At 42.5% G+C, this 21,405-nt stretch overlaps 1 protein-coding gene across 1 annotated transcript in view; it reads left to right on the forward strand.

The window, feature by feature from the left end:
- The first annotated feature begins 11,554 nt into the window (after positions 1–11,554).
- Positions 11,555–21,405, forward strand: part of LOC124288374 — a 45,344-nt gene continuing 35,493 nt past the window's right edge. The window contains exon 1 of the mRNA XM_046724886.1: positions 11,555–11,654. Coding sequence (XP_046580842.1) covers positions 11,570–11,654 — 85 coding nt within the window. The 5' untranslated portion in view covers positions 11,555–11,569. The remainder of the gene's footprint in view (positions 11,655–21,405) is intronic.

A 21,405-nucleotide genomic window follows, 5' to 3' on the forward strand; every position in this document is an offset into this window, starting at 1 on the left:
TCTTCCTTGCTTTTATAAATGACCTTATTTCTTGTCTGAGAGAAGCCAGTTGTGGTGTTTGTGTATATGGTATGCATATTCCTCCAGTCTTGCTCGCTGGCGACACCACGCTTATCACCTGAAGTTTTACTATCATCATTAGACATCGTTTCGTCATATGCCTCTAAATGGCGTTTTGCATATAACCAAACTGTGGTGGCGCGTGGTCCTGTGCTCAAAGCTCAGGTCACTAATCGGTAAAGTTTAGCAGCGTCGAGCTCGGAGAGTCCTTGGATGGGTGACCGTGTTTGAGTCCTGCCCCACAACGAAGCAAATGTGACACATGTGGTCTCACCTTAGGCAAGTGAGTTTTTTTCAAAATTGTCTCTGTTCACCCAGCAGAAAAATGGGTACCCGGTGGGAAATGTCATATGACTATAACCTTCTAGCGCCTTACAGGCAGCCTGGGTTATCCGGGGTAATAATGTGCTGTGCCTTGATTGTTAGCGCTATGAGCATACCTAGTGTGGAGTTTAGCGCTATATAAATGGACACATTATTAAAAGTACAATAGCTGTTTTTAGCAAAAGAAAATGCACTTATTCTAACATTTAATACCGCCTTGGTGATACGCCTATCCCTCAATCTGAACCAACTACATATGGAGGTGTTCTTCTAACTGATAATCTTTCATCAAAACAAGAATCGAAAGGTATTGTCAGAAAGCAAGACACAACATAAATTTCCTAAGATCTGTGGGACTTCATCACTCTCAACTCCATCCAAAATCTGGTCACAATCTGTGTCAAAATCTGGCTGAGAATGATGCTTACAACACGTCTCTACCGCTGTGAACTACTCCCTAACGTTAGAGGTCAACAATGCTCTTGAATTTACGCAACGATATTTTGCTGGTATTTTGCAGGGGCGTGATATAAGATCACCAACAAACTCTACTATGGCACATCTGGGAATGTGGACATTTATTGGATATATCGACAAATCTAAACTCATCTTTCTTGGACGTCTATGCAAACCACCTGTGATAATTTTGCCAAACACCTATGTTGTGCCCCAATAACCCCATCTGTCAGGATCTACTACACATAGAAAAATATATTAAAGAGGGTGCATTTCCTCCAAAGTACGAATTGCCAAAAAGTGTAAATACATCTGTACATAACTATGAAGAACACAGATGGGTTATGCAAACTTCAATTAATACAAACATGGCGCTTTTGCACGGGTTCATTGCAAGTTAAACTGTCATTCTCTGGCAACTGGCATACTTACATCACAATTATAAAACTGCTCTCCAAATATGTATTAAAATCTCATTACGTGGTAAACTATCTAAAGAGTGTAACCTATGTAAGAAATATACTTATTATTATGATTTTCATACACTCCTACATTGTGAACAACTATTGAGAAAAACGAATTTATTGTGTTTATGACTGATATTCCTGATGTGGAAACCTATGTTGCCTTCGAATAACAGGATGAACTGGATATGCTCTCTTTTCTATTTGGAGGTGAAACTGCTTTTAATGAAAATGTTGATCAAGGGACATGGGAAACAAATATTTTACGATTTCCTTTGTACATTTCACGAATAAGGTGTCTTCTCCTACAATTTTACACTGAATGATTTTTGCTGATGTATTGACTTGTGTATAATGATGTATGACCACCTCACTCTCTCTCTCTCTCTCTATAGGGAAACCTGTTAGGTCACCATGACCTACACCATGACCTACTCCATGACCTACACCGTGACCTACACCATGACATTCACCATAACATTCACCATGACCATGACCTACACCATGACCTACACCATGACCTACACCATGACATTGACCATAACCTTCACCATGACCTACACCTTGACCTACACCATGACCTACACCATGACATTCGCCATGACCTACACCATGACATTCACCATGACCTACACCATGACATGCACCATAACCTTCACCATGACCTACACCATGACCTACGCCATGATATTCACCATGACCTACACCATGACATTCACCATGACATTCACCATGACCTACACCATGACCTACACCATAACATTCACCATGACCTACACCATGACCTACACCATGGCCTACACCTACACCATGACCTACACCTACACTATGACCTACACCATGACCTACACCATGACATTCACCGCTGACAATAGGCGCCAGTAGGATGGACACGACTAATGGATGAACCATTTCATTATTTACAACGACGAGGCGTTTGGCTGTGGATTCTAACACCGTTAACATGTATTTGAATCTACACCGAAACTCGGCTCCTCATTGTAAATATAGAAGTTAGTCATCCATATATCTTGTCCTTCCTTAATAGTCTACATGCCTCTCAAAGAAGGTAAGGATCGTCAGCTTCAGATAACAATTAGAAGGTGCCTCTGTGAGCGGGAACAAATTAACAAGGACATTCATGTTTCACTCCCAGATGTCAACTACCTAACATTGGCATAATACTCGAGAGTAAAGTACAGGAGTAGTTCCATGTGACAGACCACCAAACACTCCCAGATGTCAACTACCTAACATTGACGGAATACTCGAGAGTAAAGTACAGGAGTAGTTCCATGTGGCAGACCACCAAACACTCCCAGATGTCAGCTACCTAACATTGACATCATACTCGAGAGTAAAGTACAGGAGTTGTTCCATGTGACAAACCACCAAACACTCCCAGATGTCAACTACCTAACATTGACATAATACTCGAGAGTAAAGTACAGGAGTAGTTCCATGTGACAGACCACCAAACACTCCCAGATGTCAACTACCTAACATTGACGGAATACTCGAGAGTAAAGTACAGGAGTAGTTCCATGTGACAGACCACCAAACACTCCCAGATGTCAACTACCTAACATTGGCATAATACTCGAGAGTAAAGTACAGGAGTAGTTCCATGTGACAGACCACCAAACACTCCCAGATGTCAACTACCTAACACTGGCATAATACTCGAGTAAAGTACAGGAGTAGTTCCATGTGACAGACCACCAAACACTCCCAGATGTCAACTACCTAACATTGGCATAATACTCGAGGGTAAAGTCCATGTGACAGACCACCAAACACTCCCAGATGTCAACTACCTAACATTGGCATAATACTCGAGAGTAAAGTACAGGAGTAGTACCATGTGACAGACCACCAAACACTCCCAGATGTCAGCTACCTAACATTGGCATAATACTCGAGAGTAAAGTACAGGAGTAGTTCCATGTGACAGACCACCAAACACTCCCAGATGTCAACTACCTAACATTGGCATAATACTCGAGGGTAAAGTACAGGAGTAGTTCCATGTGACAGACCACCAAACACTCCCAGATGTCAACTACCTAACATTGGCATAATACTCGAGAGTAAGGTACAGGAGTAGTTCCATGTGACAGGAGTAGTTCACTCCCAGATGTCAACTACCTAACATTGGCATAATACTCGAGAGTAAAGTACAGGAGTAGTTCCATGTGACAGACCACCAAACACTCCCAGATGTCAACTACCTAACATTGGCATAATACTCGAGAGTAAAGTACAGGAGTAGTTCCATGTGACAGACCACCAAACACTCCCAGATGTCAACTACCTAACATTGGCATAATACTCGAGGGTAAAGTACAGGAGTAGTTCCAGAGTAAATGTCACAGGAGTAGTTCCATGTGACAGACCACCAAACACTCCCAGATGTCAACTACCTAACATTGGCATAATACTCGAGTAGTAAAGTACAGGAGTAGTTCCATGTGACAGACCACCAAACACTCCCAGATGTCAACTACCTAACATTGGCATAATACTCGAGGGTAAAGTACAGGAGTAGTTCCATGTGACAGACCACCAAACACTCCCAGATGTCAACTACCTAACATTGGCATAATACTCGAGAGTAAAGTACAGGAGTAGTTCCATGTGACAGACCACCAAACACTCCCAGATGTCAACTACCTAACATTGGCATAATACTCGAGGGTAAAGTACAGGAGTAGTTCCATGTGACAGACCACCAAACACTCCCAGATGTCAACTACCTAACATTGGCATAATACTCGAGTAAAGTACAGGAGTAGTTCTACCTAACATTGGCATAATACTCGAGAGTAAAGTACAGGAGTAGTTCCATGTGACAGACCACCAAACACTCCCAGATGTCAGCTACCTAACATTGGCATAATACTCGAGAGGTAAGTACAGGAGTAGTTCCATGTGACAGACCACCAAACACTCCCAGATGTCAACTACCTAACATTGGCATAATACTCGAGGGTAAAGTACAGGAGTAGTTCCATGTGACAGACCACCAAACACTCCCAGATGTCAACTACCTAACATTGGCATAATACTCGAGGGTAAAGTACAGGAGTAGTTCCATGTGACAGACCACCAAAACTGTTTCTCTAACGAAACACGGATCAAGTCACGTGTTATATCAGCAAGTAAGGTATAACTGACTAAATTATCATGTTTAGTTCATTATAAGAAAACTCGTACATTTTAACCTAAAGAATAACAATGAAGGTCATGTGAAGTTTCTTGTTTGTACATATCGTAGAGACGTACTGTTTGATGTTCGCTGAGTGAAAGCGCGTTCAAAATGTTTGTAGAAGACAGGTAGGTAGGTTGGTAGGAAGGTTTTAGGGCGACAGTGGGCCTCAAAAGGCCTATATGAGCCCAACACTTAGTAAACTGTTATATTTATGATCAGCTAAATTAAATCATACTTCCCCCTTTTAACCAGGAAGTCTTGTAGAAGACAGTAATCCTCGCCGAGTTGCCTCCCCTGACCCGAGTCAGGTTTGCGCTGTTTGCGTTCAGTGTTCGGTACAAGTGTCTGGCGCTCAGGCTGAGATCTAATACATTTGAAGGGAGACAACTCGTCCAGGCATACTGTCAGGGCAGATAGTTATTGACATTCGTCTCATTGCGTATATTCCAAATAGCATTGTGTTATATGACGTCAGACAGCGTCATAGATCCAGAACGAGGCAAAGAGACCCCCTCCGTGCACTACCTTGCACCAGTAGCAGTAGAGGCAGAACAATTTCATTTACACTGATGAGCTGCTGGACGTATTTGCTCACCTCAGAAGCAGACATATGTCTCAAAAGAAAATGTTGTTCACATTGTATTAGAGATTGCCCACAAAGACCATACAACAGCCAAAATATATCAGTGACTGTTAGACATATTCTTTGGGACCTGGGGTCTGTAGTGAGTATGCAATACCTGACCAACGGCTACACTGAACTTTTACCAACCCGAGCTAGGTTTCCACAATCCTTGTTCCCCCAGAACACAATCCAGGACACAATGTCACTGGCGTTGCGTTCGAGACATGAATTCTTATCAAGAGATGACAAAACATTATGTATGATCAACTTCAGTTGATCCTTCAGTTGATCATACATAAAGTTTTGTCATAAAGTACATAAAGTTTCTTAGTAAAGTACAAATTCTAGTACCTTTTTTTGAGTTGAGCCCCATTCGGGATTCGAACTCACACCCTCAGGGTCAGGCACCTAATCGCCAGCACACAAAGTCAGCCGCCTAACCCGCTCAGCGGTTCGCGGAAGTCGCGGAAATAATTTTGATCAAATGGATAAGTTTCTGCTGCACCGTACACGATCGGCCCTGACGGTACAGCCGCCGGATGTCATACAAATATGTTCTGTTGAGCTGACTGGCGAAGAAGGCGTCCAGTTGCACATACATGAGGCCACATCGTCTCAACACATCTTTTCTATTTCAACCCTGGGAAACGAAAGAAGGAATATAGTAACGTATATCTGTCACTTCTCTGTATATCTTTCACTTCTCAGTATATCACTCAATATATCTTTCACTTCTCAGTATATCTTTCACTTCTCTGTATATCTTTCACTTCTCTGTATATCTTTCCCTCCTCACTATATCTTTCACTTCTCTGTATATCTTTCACTTCTAAGTATATCTCTCACTTCTCAGTATATCTTTCATTTCTAAGTATATCTCTCACTTCTCTGTATATCTTTCTCTTCTCAGTATATCTTTCTCTTCTCAGTATATCTCTCACTTCTCAGTATATCTTTCATTTCTAAGTATATCTCTCACTTCTCTTTATATCTTTCATTTCTAAGTATATCTTTCACTTCTAAGTATATCTTTCTCTTCTCAGTATAGCTTTCACCTCTCAGTATATCTTTCACTTCTCTGTATATCTTTCACTTCTCTGTATATCTTTCACTTCTCTGTATATCTCTCACTTCTCAGCATATCTTTCACTTCTCAGCATATCTTTCACTTCTAAGTATATCTCTCACTTCTCAGTATATCTTTCATTTCTAAGTATATCTTTCACTTCTCTGTATATCTTTCTCTTCTCAGTATATCTTTCTCTTCTCAGTATATCATTCACTTCTCAGTATATCTTTCATTTCTAAGTATATCTCTCACTTCTCAGTATATCTTTCATTTCTAAGTATATCTTTCACTTCTAAGTATATCTTTCTCTTCTCAGTATAGCTTTCACCTCTCAGTATATCTGTCACTTCTCACTATATCTTTCACTTCTCAGTATATCTTTCACTTCTCTGTATTTCTTTCACTTTTCTGTATATCTTTCACTTCTCTGTATATCTTTCACTTCTCTGTATTTCTTTCACTTTTCTGTATATCTTTCACTTCTCTGTATATCTTTCACTTTTCTGTATATCTTTCATTTCTCTGTATATCTTTCTCTTCTCAGTATATCTTTCCCTTCTCAGTATATCTTTCTCTTCTCAGTATATCTTTCACTTCTCAGTATATCTTTCATTTCTAAGTATATCTCTCACTTCTCAGTATATCTTTCATTTCTAAGTATATCTTTCACTTCTAACTATATCTTTCTCTTCTCAGTATAGCTTTCACCTCTCAGTATATCTGTCACTTCTCACTATATCTTTCACTTCTAAGTATATCTTTCACTTCTCTGTATATCTTTCACTTTTCTGTATATCTTTCTCTTCTCAGTATATCTTTCCCTTCTCAGTATATCTTTCTCTTCTCAGTATATCTTTCACTTCTCAGTATATCTCTTTCATTTCTAAGTATATCTCTCTTCTCAGTATATCTTTCATTTCTAAGTTATATCTTTCACTTCTAAGTATATCTTTCTCTTCTCAGTATAGCTTTCACCTCTCAGTATATCTGTCACTTCTCACTATATCTGTCACTTCTCACTCATATCTTTCTGTATTCCTCAGTATATCTTTCACTTCTCTTTGTATTTCTTTCACTTTTCTGTATATCTTTCCTTCTCTGTATATCTTTCACTTTTCTGTATATCTTTCATTTCTCTGTATATCTTTCTCTTCTCAGTATATCTTTCCCTTCTCAGTATATCTTTCTCTTCTCAGTTTTCTGTATATCTTTCTCTTCTCAGTATATCTTTCATTTCTCAGTATATCTTTCACTTCTCAGTATATCTTTCATTTCTAAGTATATCTCTCACTTCTCAGTATATCTTTCATTTCTAAGTATATCTTTCACTTCTCAGCATATCTTTCTCTTCTCAGTATATCTTTCATTTCTAAGTATATCTCTCACTTCTCAGTATATCTTTCACTTCTCAGTACATCTTTCACTTCTAAGTATATCAACAACTCTCACTCTCTCTCTCTTTCTGTGAGGGAATGAGTAACAGCAAACTGTCACAAAATACAGCTGTCAGCAGATGTTTAACTAGACTTTTATGCACTAAATGTTTGGTTTTACGCCGCTTTTAGCAATATTCCAGCAACATCACGGCGGGGGACACCAGAAATGGGCTGTGCCCAGGTGGGGATTCGAACCCGAGTCTTCTGCGTGACGAGCCATCGCTTTAACCACTAGGTTTACCCCACCGCCCCTGCACTGAGTGAGACAACAGGGTATTGTGTAAGACAATCATTATCTTCTTTCCTGGAAACATACCCAGACAGACACCCACAGTTGGGAAGTGATACCCTTATAAGGAAGTCACCCCTTTCATACACTACCACAGTCATTGTTGTATGACCTCCTTATCAGGTTCCCGGTGAAGGTCAAGTCAGTCAAGTGATTCATCCAGTTCACTTGCAAGCTATCAAATGAACATATGTCTGTATTCAGAGCAGCTACTGTCGGGCTACAAGTGTACATTAGAAACAGAATACCGTATTCGATTGGCTAAATGATACAGGCGGTATAATGAATGGACAGTTCAGCCTGGCAATCTTATTGATTGGTACAGATGACCTTGGTACACAACAACACGGTACAGATGACCTTGGTACACAACAACACGGTACAGATGACCTTGGTACATAACAACACGGTACAGATGACCTTGGTACATAACAACACGTAACAGATGACCTTGGTACGCAACACGGTACAGGTGACCTTGGTACACAGTAGGGCTGGGACGGGTGACCCATATACCCGGAACGGGTGGATAATTGGTTGGACAAGGGTACCCGTCTTAATACCCGCACCCGTTATGATCATGTGACTTATAAATTAAACGATGTATTATTCTTTCACGATATAAAGGTGGTAATATCCTCGAAGATTTAGACATAAGTACCGTCACCTCTGTTAAATATAATACATGGTTATGATATAGAAAAACTAGATATGTTAGCCTCCGAGCTGAAGAATATATTGCCATTTGTTACAAACTTGATGTCAGGAATTAGCATAATGGGTATCCGGGTAGGGAAGGGTAATAGGGGGTCGGGTAAACATAGACATTAGCCCTGCAGGGTATAGAAAAGTTGTTACTAATACCTTAGTCCACATTAGCCCCGCAGTGTATTGGGAAGCTAGCTGGTACTCCATACTTTAGTCGACATTAGCACCGCAGGGTATAGGAAAGCCGTTACTCGATACTTTAGTCGACATTAGCCCCGCAGGGTATAGCAAAGCTGGTATTCGATACTTTTGTCGACATCAGCCCCGCAGGGTATAGGAAACCCGTTACTCGATACTTTAGCCGACATTAGCCCCACAAGGTATAGGGAAGCTAGCTGGTACTCGATACTTTAGTCGACATTAGCCCTGCAGTGTGTAGGAAAACATGTACTCGATACTTTAGTCGACATTAGCCCCGCTGGGTGGACATAAACCCAGCTGGGTACTGAGAGGTTGATACTAATACCTTAACATAAGCCCTCCAGGGTACTGAAAGTTTGATACCTATACCTCAACATTAGCCCACCAGGATACTGAAAGGTTGATACTAGTACCTCAACATAAGGCCACCAGGATACTGAAAGGTTGATACTAGCACCTCAACATAAGGCCACCAGAATACTGAAAGGTTGATACTAGTACCTCAACATTAGCCCAGCAGGGTACTGAAAGGTTGATACTAGTACCTCAACATAAGGCCACCAGGGTACTGAAGGGCTGATAGTTATACCTACACATAAGCCCACCAGGGTACTGAAGGGTTGATACTAGTACCTCAACATAAGCCCAGCAGGGTACTGAAGGGCTGATAGTAATACCTCAACATAAGCCCAGCAGGGTACTGAAGGGCTGATAGTTATACCTACACATAAGCCCAGCAGGGTACTGAAGGGCTGATAGTAATACCTACACATAAGCCCAGCAGGGTACTGAAGGGCTGATAGTAATACCTCAACATAAGCCCAGCAGGGTACTGAAGGGCTGATAGTAATACCTCAACATAAGCCCAGCAGGGTACTGAAGGGCTGATAGTAATACCTACACATAAGCCCAGCAGGGTACTGAAGGGCTGATAGTAATACTTCAACATAAGCCCAGCAGGGTACTGAAGGGCTGATAGTAATACCTCAACATAAGCCCACCAGGGTACTGAAGGGCTGATAGTAATACTCAACATAAGCCCAGCAGGGTACTGAAGGGCTGATAGTAATACCTACACATAAGCCCAGCAGGGTACTGAAGGGCTGATAGTAATACTTCAACATAAGCCCAGCAGGGTACTGAAGGGCTGATAGTAATACCTACACATAAGCCCAGCAGGGTACTGAAGGGCTGATAGTAATACCTCAACATAAGCCCAGCAGGGTACTGAAGGGCTGATAGTAATACCTACACATAAGCCTAGCAGGGTACTGGGGCTACTGAAGGGCTGACAGTAATACCTCAACATAAGCCCAGCAGGGTACTGAAGGGCTGACAGTAATACTGAACATAAGCCCAGCAGGGTACTGGGTACTTCAACATAAGCCCAGCAGGGTACTGAAGGGCTGACAGTAATACACACATAAGCCCAGGGGTACTGAAGGGCTGATAGTAATACCTCAACATAAGCCCAGTCAGGGGTACTGAAGGGCTGATAGTAATACTTAACATAAGCCCAGCAGGGTACTGAAGGGCTGACAGTAATACATACACATAAGCCCATCAGGGTACTGAAGGGATGATAGTAATACTTCAACATAAGCCCAGCAGGGTACTGAAGGACTTACAGTAATACCTACACATAAGCCCATCAGGGTACTGAAGGGATGATAGTAATACTTCAACATAAGCCCAGCAGGGTACTGAAGGGCTGACAGTAATACCTACACATAAGCCCATCAGGGTACTGAAGGGCTGATAGTAATACTTCAACATAAGCCCAGCAGGGTACTGAAGGACTTACAGTAATACCTACACATAAGCCCATCAGGGTACTGAAGGACTGATAGTAATACTTCAACATAAGCCCAGCAGGGTACTGAAGGGCTGACAGTAATACCTACACATAAGCCCATCAGGGTACTGAAGGGCTGATAGTAATACCTACACATAAGCCCAGCAGGGTACTGACGGGCTGACAGTAATACCTCAACATAAGCCCAGCAGGGTACTGGAGGGCCTATAGTAATACCTGAACATAAGCCCACCAGGCTACTGAAGGGCTGATAGTAATACTTCAACATAAGCCAAGCAGGGTACTGAAGGACTTACAGTAATACCTACACATAAGCCCATCAGGGTACTGAAGGGCTGATAGTAATACTTCAACATAAGCCCAGCAGGGTACTGAAGGGCTGACAGTAATACCTAAACATAAGCCCACCAGGGTACTGAAGGGCCGATAGTAATACCTACAAATAAGCCCACCAGGGTACTGACGGGCTGATAGTAATACCTCAACATAAGCCCAGCAGGGTACTGAAGGGCTGACAGTAATACCTTAACATAAGCCCAGCAGGGTACTGGAGGGCTGACAGTAATACCTACACATAAGCCCAGCAGGGTACTGAAGGGCTGATAGTACTACATCAACATAAGCCCAGCAGGGTACTGGAGGGCTGACAGTAATACCTACACATAAGCCCAGCAGGGTACTGAAGGGCAGACAGTAATACCTCAGCATAAGCCCAGCAGGGTACTGGAGGGCTGATTGTAATACCTCAACATAAGCCCATCAGGGTACTGAAGGGCCGACAGTAATACCTCAACATAAGCCTAGCAGAGTACTGAAGGACTGACAGTAATACCTCAACATAAGCCTAGCAGGGTACTGGAGGGCTGACAGTAATACCTACACATAAGCAGGGTATCGAACGGCCGTTGTTATGACACGTGTCGAGATAAGCCGCGCTCAGATCTCCTTCCTCCACTCAGTGAATAGAATCCTTTTGGCGACTGGCGGTATACCAGGTGAGTGCTTCCTTGTCCTAACACACCCGCATAAACATACCCTTCGTGCTTGTTGAGCTTGGAAATAATCTCACGGTAACTGATGGTGCCAGGGAGGTTTCGTTCACTTCCATTTCTAGTAGATGAGGTCGGAATGTGAAGACCTCATTTTCACTATCACCTGTTATCGTATTATCGGTAGCCTACCCCCGTGTTTGGTTGGAGTAAGATATGACCAATGTTGTTTAAATACCTAGACATGATCGATTTCCTAACTTGAAAATACGGATGAATTTATTAAGGGGGAATACTCGAAGGTAAACCTGTTCACTTACTGTCTTTGAAGCAAACATAGCTTGTGGTTCAACAGGAATCAATGTGTGTCGATGTGTGACTTTAACTCTAGGCAGCAGGGACTCACACAGTGTGAGTTTAAAACAGGAATCAATGTGTGTCGATGTGTGACTTTAACTCTAGGCAGCAGGGACTCACACAGTGTGAGTTTAAAACAGGAATCAATGTGTGTCGATGTGTGACTTTAACTCTAGGCAGCAGGGACTCACACAGTGTGAGTTTAAAACAGGAATCAATGTGTGTCGATGTGTGACTTTAACTCTAGGCAACAGGGACTGACACCAGGAGTATCGGCATGTCACATATAGAGACATGAACAGATTATACAGCTCTGAAACTAGAACACGGAAATGTTTTCTCGTATCAACAATACCGAGCCCAACCATGGCAGGTTCTTATGTTATGAACTGTGACGCATCCTTTCACGAACCGTACGACAGGATATGTATAACAAACGGCGCACCTTTACAGTATTGTCCAGAACGCAGAGCGGACAAAAACCCAATGCATTGGCTGATTGTCTGTGTAACAGGTTTCCGAAAGTGGCTGTTTGAAAAGAGTGAGTGAGTGAGTGAATGTTTCAGCTCCTCTCATGAGACAAGTAGAGTGTGTGCTATGAATCGCTCCTCGTTTTTTCAAAAATACCATTACCACAAATCTGCGTTCTGAGGTATGCATGTGATTAAGAGTTGGTTGGTTACGATGAACGCCTGTGTTCGAACCCCTGAAAGCACCCAGTGTCATGAATATTACTACAGACGGCCTCCCCCTTATTCACCCTGACATCTCAGGATGATGCACAAATCTCCAACGAAATATCTCAAGAAATGTGTTCTTGGATGTTCTTGGAACAAAGATGTTTGTTCTTGGAAGAAAGATGTTTTTCCCCCTCCTCCGTGCGAGATACAGTTCAACAGATCCATCACTGACATGTATCTCTAATGACACGGATGTCTCTCTCGTAAACGGCCCTACCCTCACTAGACGAACTGGAGCAGCAAGCTAGAATGACGCCAAATGCTTCTTGGACATAGGTCGCATATACACAATTACGTCGGGGAGTGGTGAGGTCACAACAGGGAGACGCCCGGGCTGTGTGGTATGTGTTTGGGTGTCAGCAGAAGACGGATATCATCGGTTAAGGACGGTGCACATAGACATAACAATAATCAGTTCCGCCTTCTGTTGCTACGTGCAGTTTCCTACTCTAAAAATACGGGACAAATTTCATATGAATATTTTCATTTCAATATAAGCATTATTACGTAGGGCTGGCTATCTATATAAATCATAGATATCGATAATCGTTTTCCTAAATATCGATCGATTATCGATGTAACTTGGAGAAGTAACTTTGAGCAAAAATGCCCCAAAAGCGTCTGAAAGAAGTGACTATTGTTCACAGAGCTGGGGAGTGGTGGCATGGGTTACTGATACAAACATCGTTATGAACATAATCTGGAAGTAGGACATCAATAAGAGACTAACTGTGTGTATTATGTGAGTGAGTTCAAACTTTATTCCACAACAAAAGTGTACGATATTATCTACGACACCATTTTCCTGTCGATAATCATGAATGTTTCCTATCGACAATATTTCCGATTATTTACCATGTTAGCCAGCCCTCTAATAACGACTGTTGGTGAAATCATTAGCCTGTGTTATTAACTCTTCCGATTCACTGGGGCTTTTCTTCACATTCACATTGTTCATCCCACTGGTACTCCAGTAACTGGGTTCGTGTTGACTACAGGTTACATTTAATGTAATGCTACAGTTTGCTACAGGTTATTACATTGTCTCTGATGCTACAGATTATACGTGTTCGACTGGTTAGTCTGTAGAAACATCAATGATCTGTAAGTTGGTTTTGGGTTTACATTGAGTGTAATGTGACCGTCAAAGTAGGTAAGATTAATTTTCTACAGCGCTGAATATTTCTGCTGAAATTGTGCATTTTCAGAGGATGTCATGTTAACTATTTTGTTGGATATTTTATCCTACGTATTAAACGCAGTGCCAAGTATCTCGCACCAGGTGGACATTGTTGAATTTCATATTCTCAACAGCGTTCGCTCTGCATCTACTGAGGCTGACATATACTCTCTGTAATTCTATGTTTGGTAAAACAAAATATTCCATTTAAACAGAAGAGGGGCCCATTGAGACGGGAGATTCCGAGTCTGAACCTGGGCACAATTAGGACCTGCTTGGTGTAGATTATTTGCAAGTCAGAAAGACCTGGGGTAAGGAAACCGATATAGGTCAGTGCCTGTGAGACAGGCTAAGTAAGGCGGGTCTTCTACATCTGTGTGACAAATTGGCTCAGTTAATGATCCTTCACTGGAAACCTGTGAAACTGTTTATCGATCATCAAAAACTGACACAGTCACCAGTGATTTAAAACAACGCACAGCGGCTGTACGGAGTGACACTCAGGCCTTAAGTATCAAAACAGCTCGTGCTGGGTCAAGGTGACCTGACCTCCATTTATTAAAGCTCTAACGCTTTTCGTGCAGTATTTTACACACTCCGTTACATCGGTACATATCTCATCAAGGCAAGAACGATTCTGGAAACATGGCGCGCGTAGATTCTTATGTTTTTACAATAAGAAACGATTCATATTATAATCTGTACATGTATCTTTATTTGTCAGTATACGGTGATAAAAGGCTTTTTGTCATTTGTTAACGTATTCGGCACAACATGAATGCAATGTACACTCCTCTTTGATTGACATCGGAACCTTCCGTGATCGAATCACATGTTCACGAGACAATGGGGTGCAGACACTAGAACCATGGCCACTGCACACAGGCAAATGTGTACACCTGATCTGTGCAATAGGTAATGGAATATATGATCGTTGTACAATTGCGCTTACGCAAACTGTACGTTGTGTACAAGTACAGCTATACATGCAGAAACTACAGGCCCCGATTTCTCGAAACAAACTTAAGTCTGAGTTTTTACTCAAAATTTAGAAAACGCATGTCCCTGAATGAAATAGAATAGATAGTAATCAAACGGTAGACAATTTGAGAATAATTAAGTTGTTTGGGCTTTTTATTTTAAACATGCAGCTGAGTTAAAAATTCAGCTGTTTAAAATTGTCAAACTTGAGTAAAAACTTAAATTTGTTCCGAGAAATCGGGGCCAGGTGTAAGTAGGTATATGTGTGTCACGTGACACTAGATGTGCTACTGATCATATGGCTGGTCACCGGTTGTACATATACACGTAAACAAAGACATGAAGACATGAAGCCTTCTGTATGAAGGTAGGATAACCAACTATGGTACAATAAACGATATTGTCCTCACTGACTATAGTATAGTCCGTTCAAACGGCTGCATGAACGTTGATATACATATCAACATATATATATATATGTGACACAGATATACAACACTTGACCCGACATCTGGGAAACACGTTCTGACACCGGGTGTCCTAGAATAGTGCATGAACTAAGCAGATGGTTTACACACTACATAACACACACTGCCTCATCTGCTGCCCTACTGGTCACACTATCTGACACAGAGAGAATCCCTGACTGTAAAATGTGTGTATGATGGTCTCGTTAAAGTGTAGCATCCGTGTCTATATAGACTCTGTATGCATCTACCCCTTATACATCTGGCCCTGGTTGACTGTACACATTACACACCCCTTATACACCTGACCCTGGTTGACTGTACACACTACACACCCCTTATACACCTGACCCTGGTTGACTGTACACACTACACATCCCTTATACACCTGACTCTGGTTGACTGTACACACTACACACCCCTTATATACCTGGCCCTGGTTGACTGTACACACTACACACCCCTTATACACCTGGCCCTGGTTGACTGTACACACTACACACCCCTTATACACCTGACTCTGGTTGACTGTACACATTACACACCCCTTATACACCTGGCCCTGGTTGACTGTACACACTACACGTCCCTTATACACCTGACCCTGGTTGACTGTACACATTACACACCCCTTATACACCTGACCCTGGTTGACTGTACACACTACACACCCCTTATACACCTGGCCCTGGTTGACTGTACACACTACACATCCCTTATACACCTGGCCCTGGTTGACTGTACACACTACACACCTTATACACCTGACTCTGGTTGACTGTACACATTACACACCCCTTATACACCTGGCCCTGGTTGACTGTACACACTACACATCCCTTATACACCTGACCCTGGTTGACTGTACACATTACACACCCCTGATACACCTGACCCTGGTTGACTGTACACACTACACACCCCTTATACACCTGGCCCTGGTTGACTGTACACACTACACATCCCTTTATACACCTGACCCTGGTTGACTGTACACATTACACACCCCTTATACACCTGGCCCTGGTTGACTGTACACACTACACATCCCTTTATACACCTGACCCTGGTTGACTGTACACATTACACCCCTACACACTGGCCCTGGTTGACTGTACACACTACACATCCCTTATACACCTGGCCCTGGTTGACTGTACACACTACACATCCCTTATACACCTGGCCCTGGTTGACTGTACCCCCCCTTTATATACCTGGCCCTGGTTGACTGTACACACTACACACCCCTTATACACCTGACTCTGGTTGACTGTACACATTACACACCCCTTATACACCTGGCCCTGGTTGACTGTACACATTACACACCCCTTATACACCTGACTCTGGTTGACTGTACACATTACACACCCCTTATATACCTGGCCCTGGTTGACTGTACACACTACACACCCCTTATACACCTGACTCTGGTTGACTGTACACATTACACACCCCTTATACACCTGACTCTGTTTGACTGTACACATTACACACCCCTTATACACCTGGCCCTGGTTGACTGTACACACTACACACCCCTTATATACCTGGCCCTGGTTGACTGAACAACCCCCCTTGTATCCATGTCCCTGGTTGAATATACATACACCCTTATACACATGTTCCTGGTTGACTGTACAACCCTTATACATATGTCCCTGGTTGACTGTATAACCCCCCTTGTATGTGTATAAGGGGTGTACAGTCAACCAGGAACATGTGTATAGGGGTGTACAGTCAACTGTACACTGTACTCGTCACTATGGAGGAACAAAAGATGTGTATAAGGGGTGTGTGCAGTCAACCAGGGATATGTGTTTAAGGGGGGTGTACAGTCAACCAGGGACATCTGTATAAAGGGGATGTACAGGCAACTAGGGACATTGATACAAGGTGGGTTGTACAGTCAACCAGGGACACGTGTATAAGGGGTGTCCAGTCAACCAGGGACATGGATACAAGGTGGGTTGTACAGTCAACCAGGGATATGTTTATAAGGGGTGTACAGTCAACCAGGGAGATGTGTGTAACATGTCCCTGGTTGACTGTACACCCCACCTTGTATACACATATCCCTGGTTGACTGTACAACCCTTATACACATGTCCCTGGTTGACTGTACACCCCTTATACACATGTCCCTGGTTGACTGTACACCCCTTATACACATGCCCCTGGTTGACTGTACACCCCTTATACACATATCCCTGGTTGACTGAACACACCCCTTAAACACATATCCCTGGTTCACTGCACACACCCCTTATACACATCTTTTGTTTCTCCATAGTGACCTTTACAGGAACAGAAAACAAAATTTATGCAGTTATTTCAGGATTTTGACCTATATGCATATTTGAACCGATGTCACGTTTTCTTGGTCAGCCAAACGCTATTGTAAGTGGGTCACTGGAACACAGCTTTGAAGATCATGTTGATATATTTTATGTGCAGAGTGAAAAACTCAATCAAGTCCTCTTTGATCAAGGGAAAGTCAGTTGTACACTCAGTTCAGAAGGGTTCATGTTGTGAAGTTGCACACTGAATTCAATTGGCCCAACATTGATCAGACTTATCTACAGGTCGTCCCGAGTTGCATCTATGCATCCACACACAATTACAGCGTGAGTCAGGGAGTCATCATACATCAACCCACACTGTCCTGCTTCACACAGGTCTCTCCCTGTAGCACAGGCTTTGATGACAAAGTTAGCATGTCGCCTGAGTGATGCGTCAAGCAATGACACCGACCATGCAGGATGGACTTCAAGCTGGCGATGTATGCGCTGGAACTTCTGAAGATCATGGTCATCTGCCAACCGACTGTTCAATTGTCGCCACATGATACTCTCTGACTGACGTCTTCACTATTCTGCTCCATTTCGAACGCCCTAAGAACCAAATCTCATCTTTGGAAAGGTTAGTCCACGTTGCCGTAGATGGCTTTGGGAAGAAACACACGATTTGAGATGTCGACCGGTATGGAAAAGCCACAATTCACTGTTGGAGGACGAGAGCACGTATATTGTTGTATTCCTCGGAAATCCTCACCATCTCTTTAAGGGCATAGAGCCTCGATGAAACGAGTGCTACATCATTTGCTTGAGTGGGAGAACGCACACCTAAGTCCATCACGACAGCACCAATATTCGACTCAGAGAGTGTCTGGAGCAGGGAGTTTATGTACAGCAGGTACAACTTCCCTGACAGCACACCACCTTGTCTGATACCCTGCATCGTGGGGATAGACCTAGAACACACTGAGTCAAGGAAAACTCGACACATCATTCCCGTGTATACATGTCGTCAAGAACAGTCCACAAGGAGCCTTTGATTCCACACGCGGATACTTGTATTTCAGACCACTGTGCCATACTGTGTCGAGGGCCTTTGATGTATCCAGGAACATAACATGGGTATTCTCCTTTCGCTCGTGGTAATGGGGTATCATCGCTTGCAAGTTGAAGGGTGTGTGAAGGGCAGATAACTGAGATTGATATGTCATTTGGTGTGGGTCAGGAAAGGTATCAGCTAGATTTAGTCCGTCCAGTCGAGACAGGAGTACCATCTCAAACACTTTGGACAACAGAAGCGAGAGTGATATGACATGGTAAGAATATGGACCTTTCTTTGATTTATTTGTTATCGCGCCATGCTGTCGGGATATGTCCAGCTTCAAGAAAGATGTTGTAGAGTGTTGCCAAGAGAAGTTTTGATACCATACTTTAGGTGCTCTTACACCATATTGTCAGCACCACCAGCCTTGTTGTTCTTCAGCTTGGCACAGCACTGTGACTTCCAGCTCAGTGAACTTCACTGGTTGAGGGTCACGTTCTTCCTGGCATCTAACACGGATCTTCTTGGAACGACCAATGAAATATGACAGAATTCCATTAAAAAACTGGCCCGGACATTACACAGAGAACATAGAATAATTATTATTGGATACAAAGCGTCCATCACATTCACTGCTGACAATAGATGCGAGTAGGGTTCACAGTTTCCAATGCCTGTGTTACAGATGTCAATAGATGCGAGTAGGGTTCACAGTTTCCAATGCCTGTGTTACAGATGTCAGAGTTTCTAATGTCTGTGTCAAGGTACTGACGTCACAGTTTCTAATGTCACAGCTTCCAATGCCTGTGTCAAGGTACTGACGTCACAGTTTCCAATATCTGTGTCAAGGTACTGACGTCACAGTTTCCAATGTCTGTGTCAAGGTACTGACGTCACAGTTTCCAATGCCTGTGTCAAGGTACTGACGTCACAGTTTCCAATGTCTGTGTCAAGGTACTGACGTCGCAGTTTCCAATATCTGTGTCAAGGTACTGACGTCACAGTTTCCAATATCTGTGTCAAGGTACTGATATCACAGTTTCGAATGTCTGTGTGAAGTTACGGTTATCATTTTCCACCTCTTGTCAACATCATTCAATCTATCACTCAAGACATCTCACAGATTCATGATATTGATGGATTGTAGTTATTGTGGATATTTCTTTCTGGAAACATCATAGAGCTTTAAAGGTCACTTGCAACGTAAAACACAACTTTGCAGATTCTGATACCTTTCGGTATGGACTTACCGAAACAAATCGTCAAAAATGCGAATTCAACTTATAAAGTTGAAAAATAACGCGATGAAAAAAAACGCGCGAAATCGGAGTTCAAACGTTTCACTAAATTTCCCCCGACTTTTCGGGGGAAAACGGGTTTCAACAGCTGGGCGGCGCTCATAGCATGTGCGCAGTGAAATAGGTTCGCGCAGCTTGGAAGCGGGTTGTCCGGTGAATACTCGGTGAAGGCTTGGTGTGAGCTATTTTTCTAATGTTTTGTTGATATCTCACAGGCGCGAGCTTTTTATATGTTATGACAGTAAATAAACTGTTTATATAATTTCATTTGTCTATTACACCACACGTTCTTCTTACCGAGTCACTTTCTCAGTTCGATACTTAAAAGCAATGTCATTATTTAGCGTTGACAGAATTTCTAACTGTGATATAGATATGTCGTTGTCACAGACAAAACTCAATGTTTTGTTTTATTGACACCTGTGTGTCTGCCTGCCTGTCTACTAATGACAATATTCAATACACAGCTGCTATCACTGACCACATGCAATTTGAACTTAACACCAATCAGGCTATACACCATAAACAAAATGCATTGATTTATGGCCCGAGTTCGGTGTCTGTCACATTATGTAATTACACAGACAGGCAGGTGTGATACTTGAACACATGACATGTTATGATGTCTGTTGATTGCAAAATGTTTTACACAAAAAATGAGCACGTATTTACAAAACCCAACATCTCTATATATACACACACAATGACCCGTGAGGGCATCTGCAAATGAACCAGCCGTTACACTTGAGTGCACACCCACCCGCTCTAACTGGGGTCGGTATCCCGGCTGCTTCGTTTCTTGGGAAGTAAACCGAAGTACACAATATTCCACTTTTGATTTGCGATTGTACGCTTATAATTTTGTTTATATGTTTTTTCATAACCAGCAATGTATATTAAATGTCATGAATAAGTGATAATTGTGTTTTAATTATGTTTGATTTTTTGGTTGCATGTGACCTTTAAAATACATATTCAAGATATCTACATGGCTTATGACGGTCCCAGCACGTTGGCTACTGAGACAAGCCCTGAACGATTTCGCGAGAATATGACTGTGTCGTTGTCAGATGTTGATATCGTCGTGATGACGTGGACAGATGCCCCCAGTGAAGATAACCTCACGCAGGTTACGAGGGCGGTGCAAGCTATTGGAAAGGCTGACGGTAGAATCTCCCATTCTGATAACATCATCAACAGTCCCGACTTTTTTCTCGGTAGTAATGAGGAAGTGATGACTGGCTGTATGACATAACGCGATATGGTATATACAGCATGGAGTTAGACCAGTTAGAGCAATCTGGTGGCGGGAATATTACTACATTAACTAATAAGTAGACAGAATGTCTGACACAATGTTTAAAACAAAACATCTCAAATTTAATGGCTAAA

This window comes from Haliotis rubra, unplaced genomic scaffold (assembly GCF_003918875.1).
Source record: "Haliotis rubra isolate DU_JTF1 unplaced genomic scaffold, ASM391887v1 Scf416, whole genome shotgun sequence".
NCBI classification, from domain to species: domain Eukaryota; kingdom Metazoa; phylum Mollusca; class Gastropoda; order Lepetellida; family Haliotidae; genus Haliotis; species Haliotis rubra.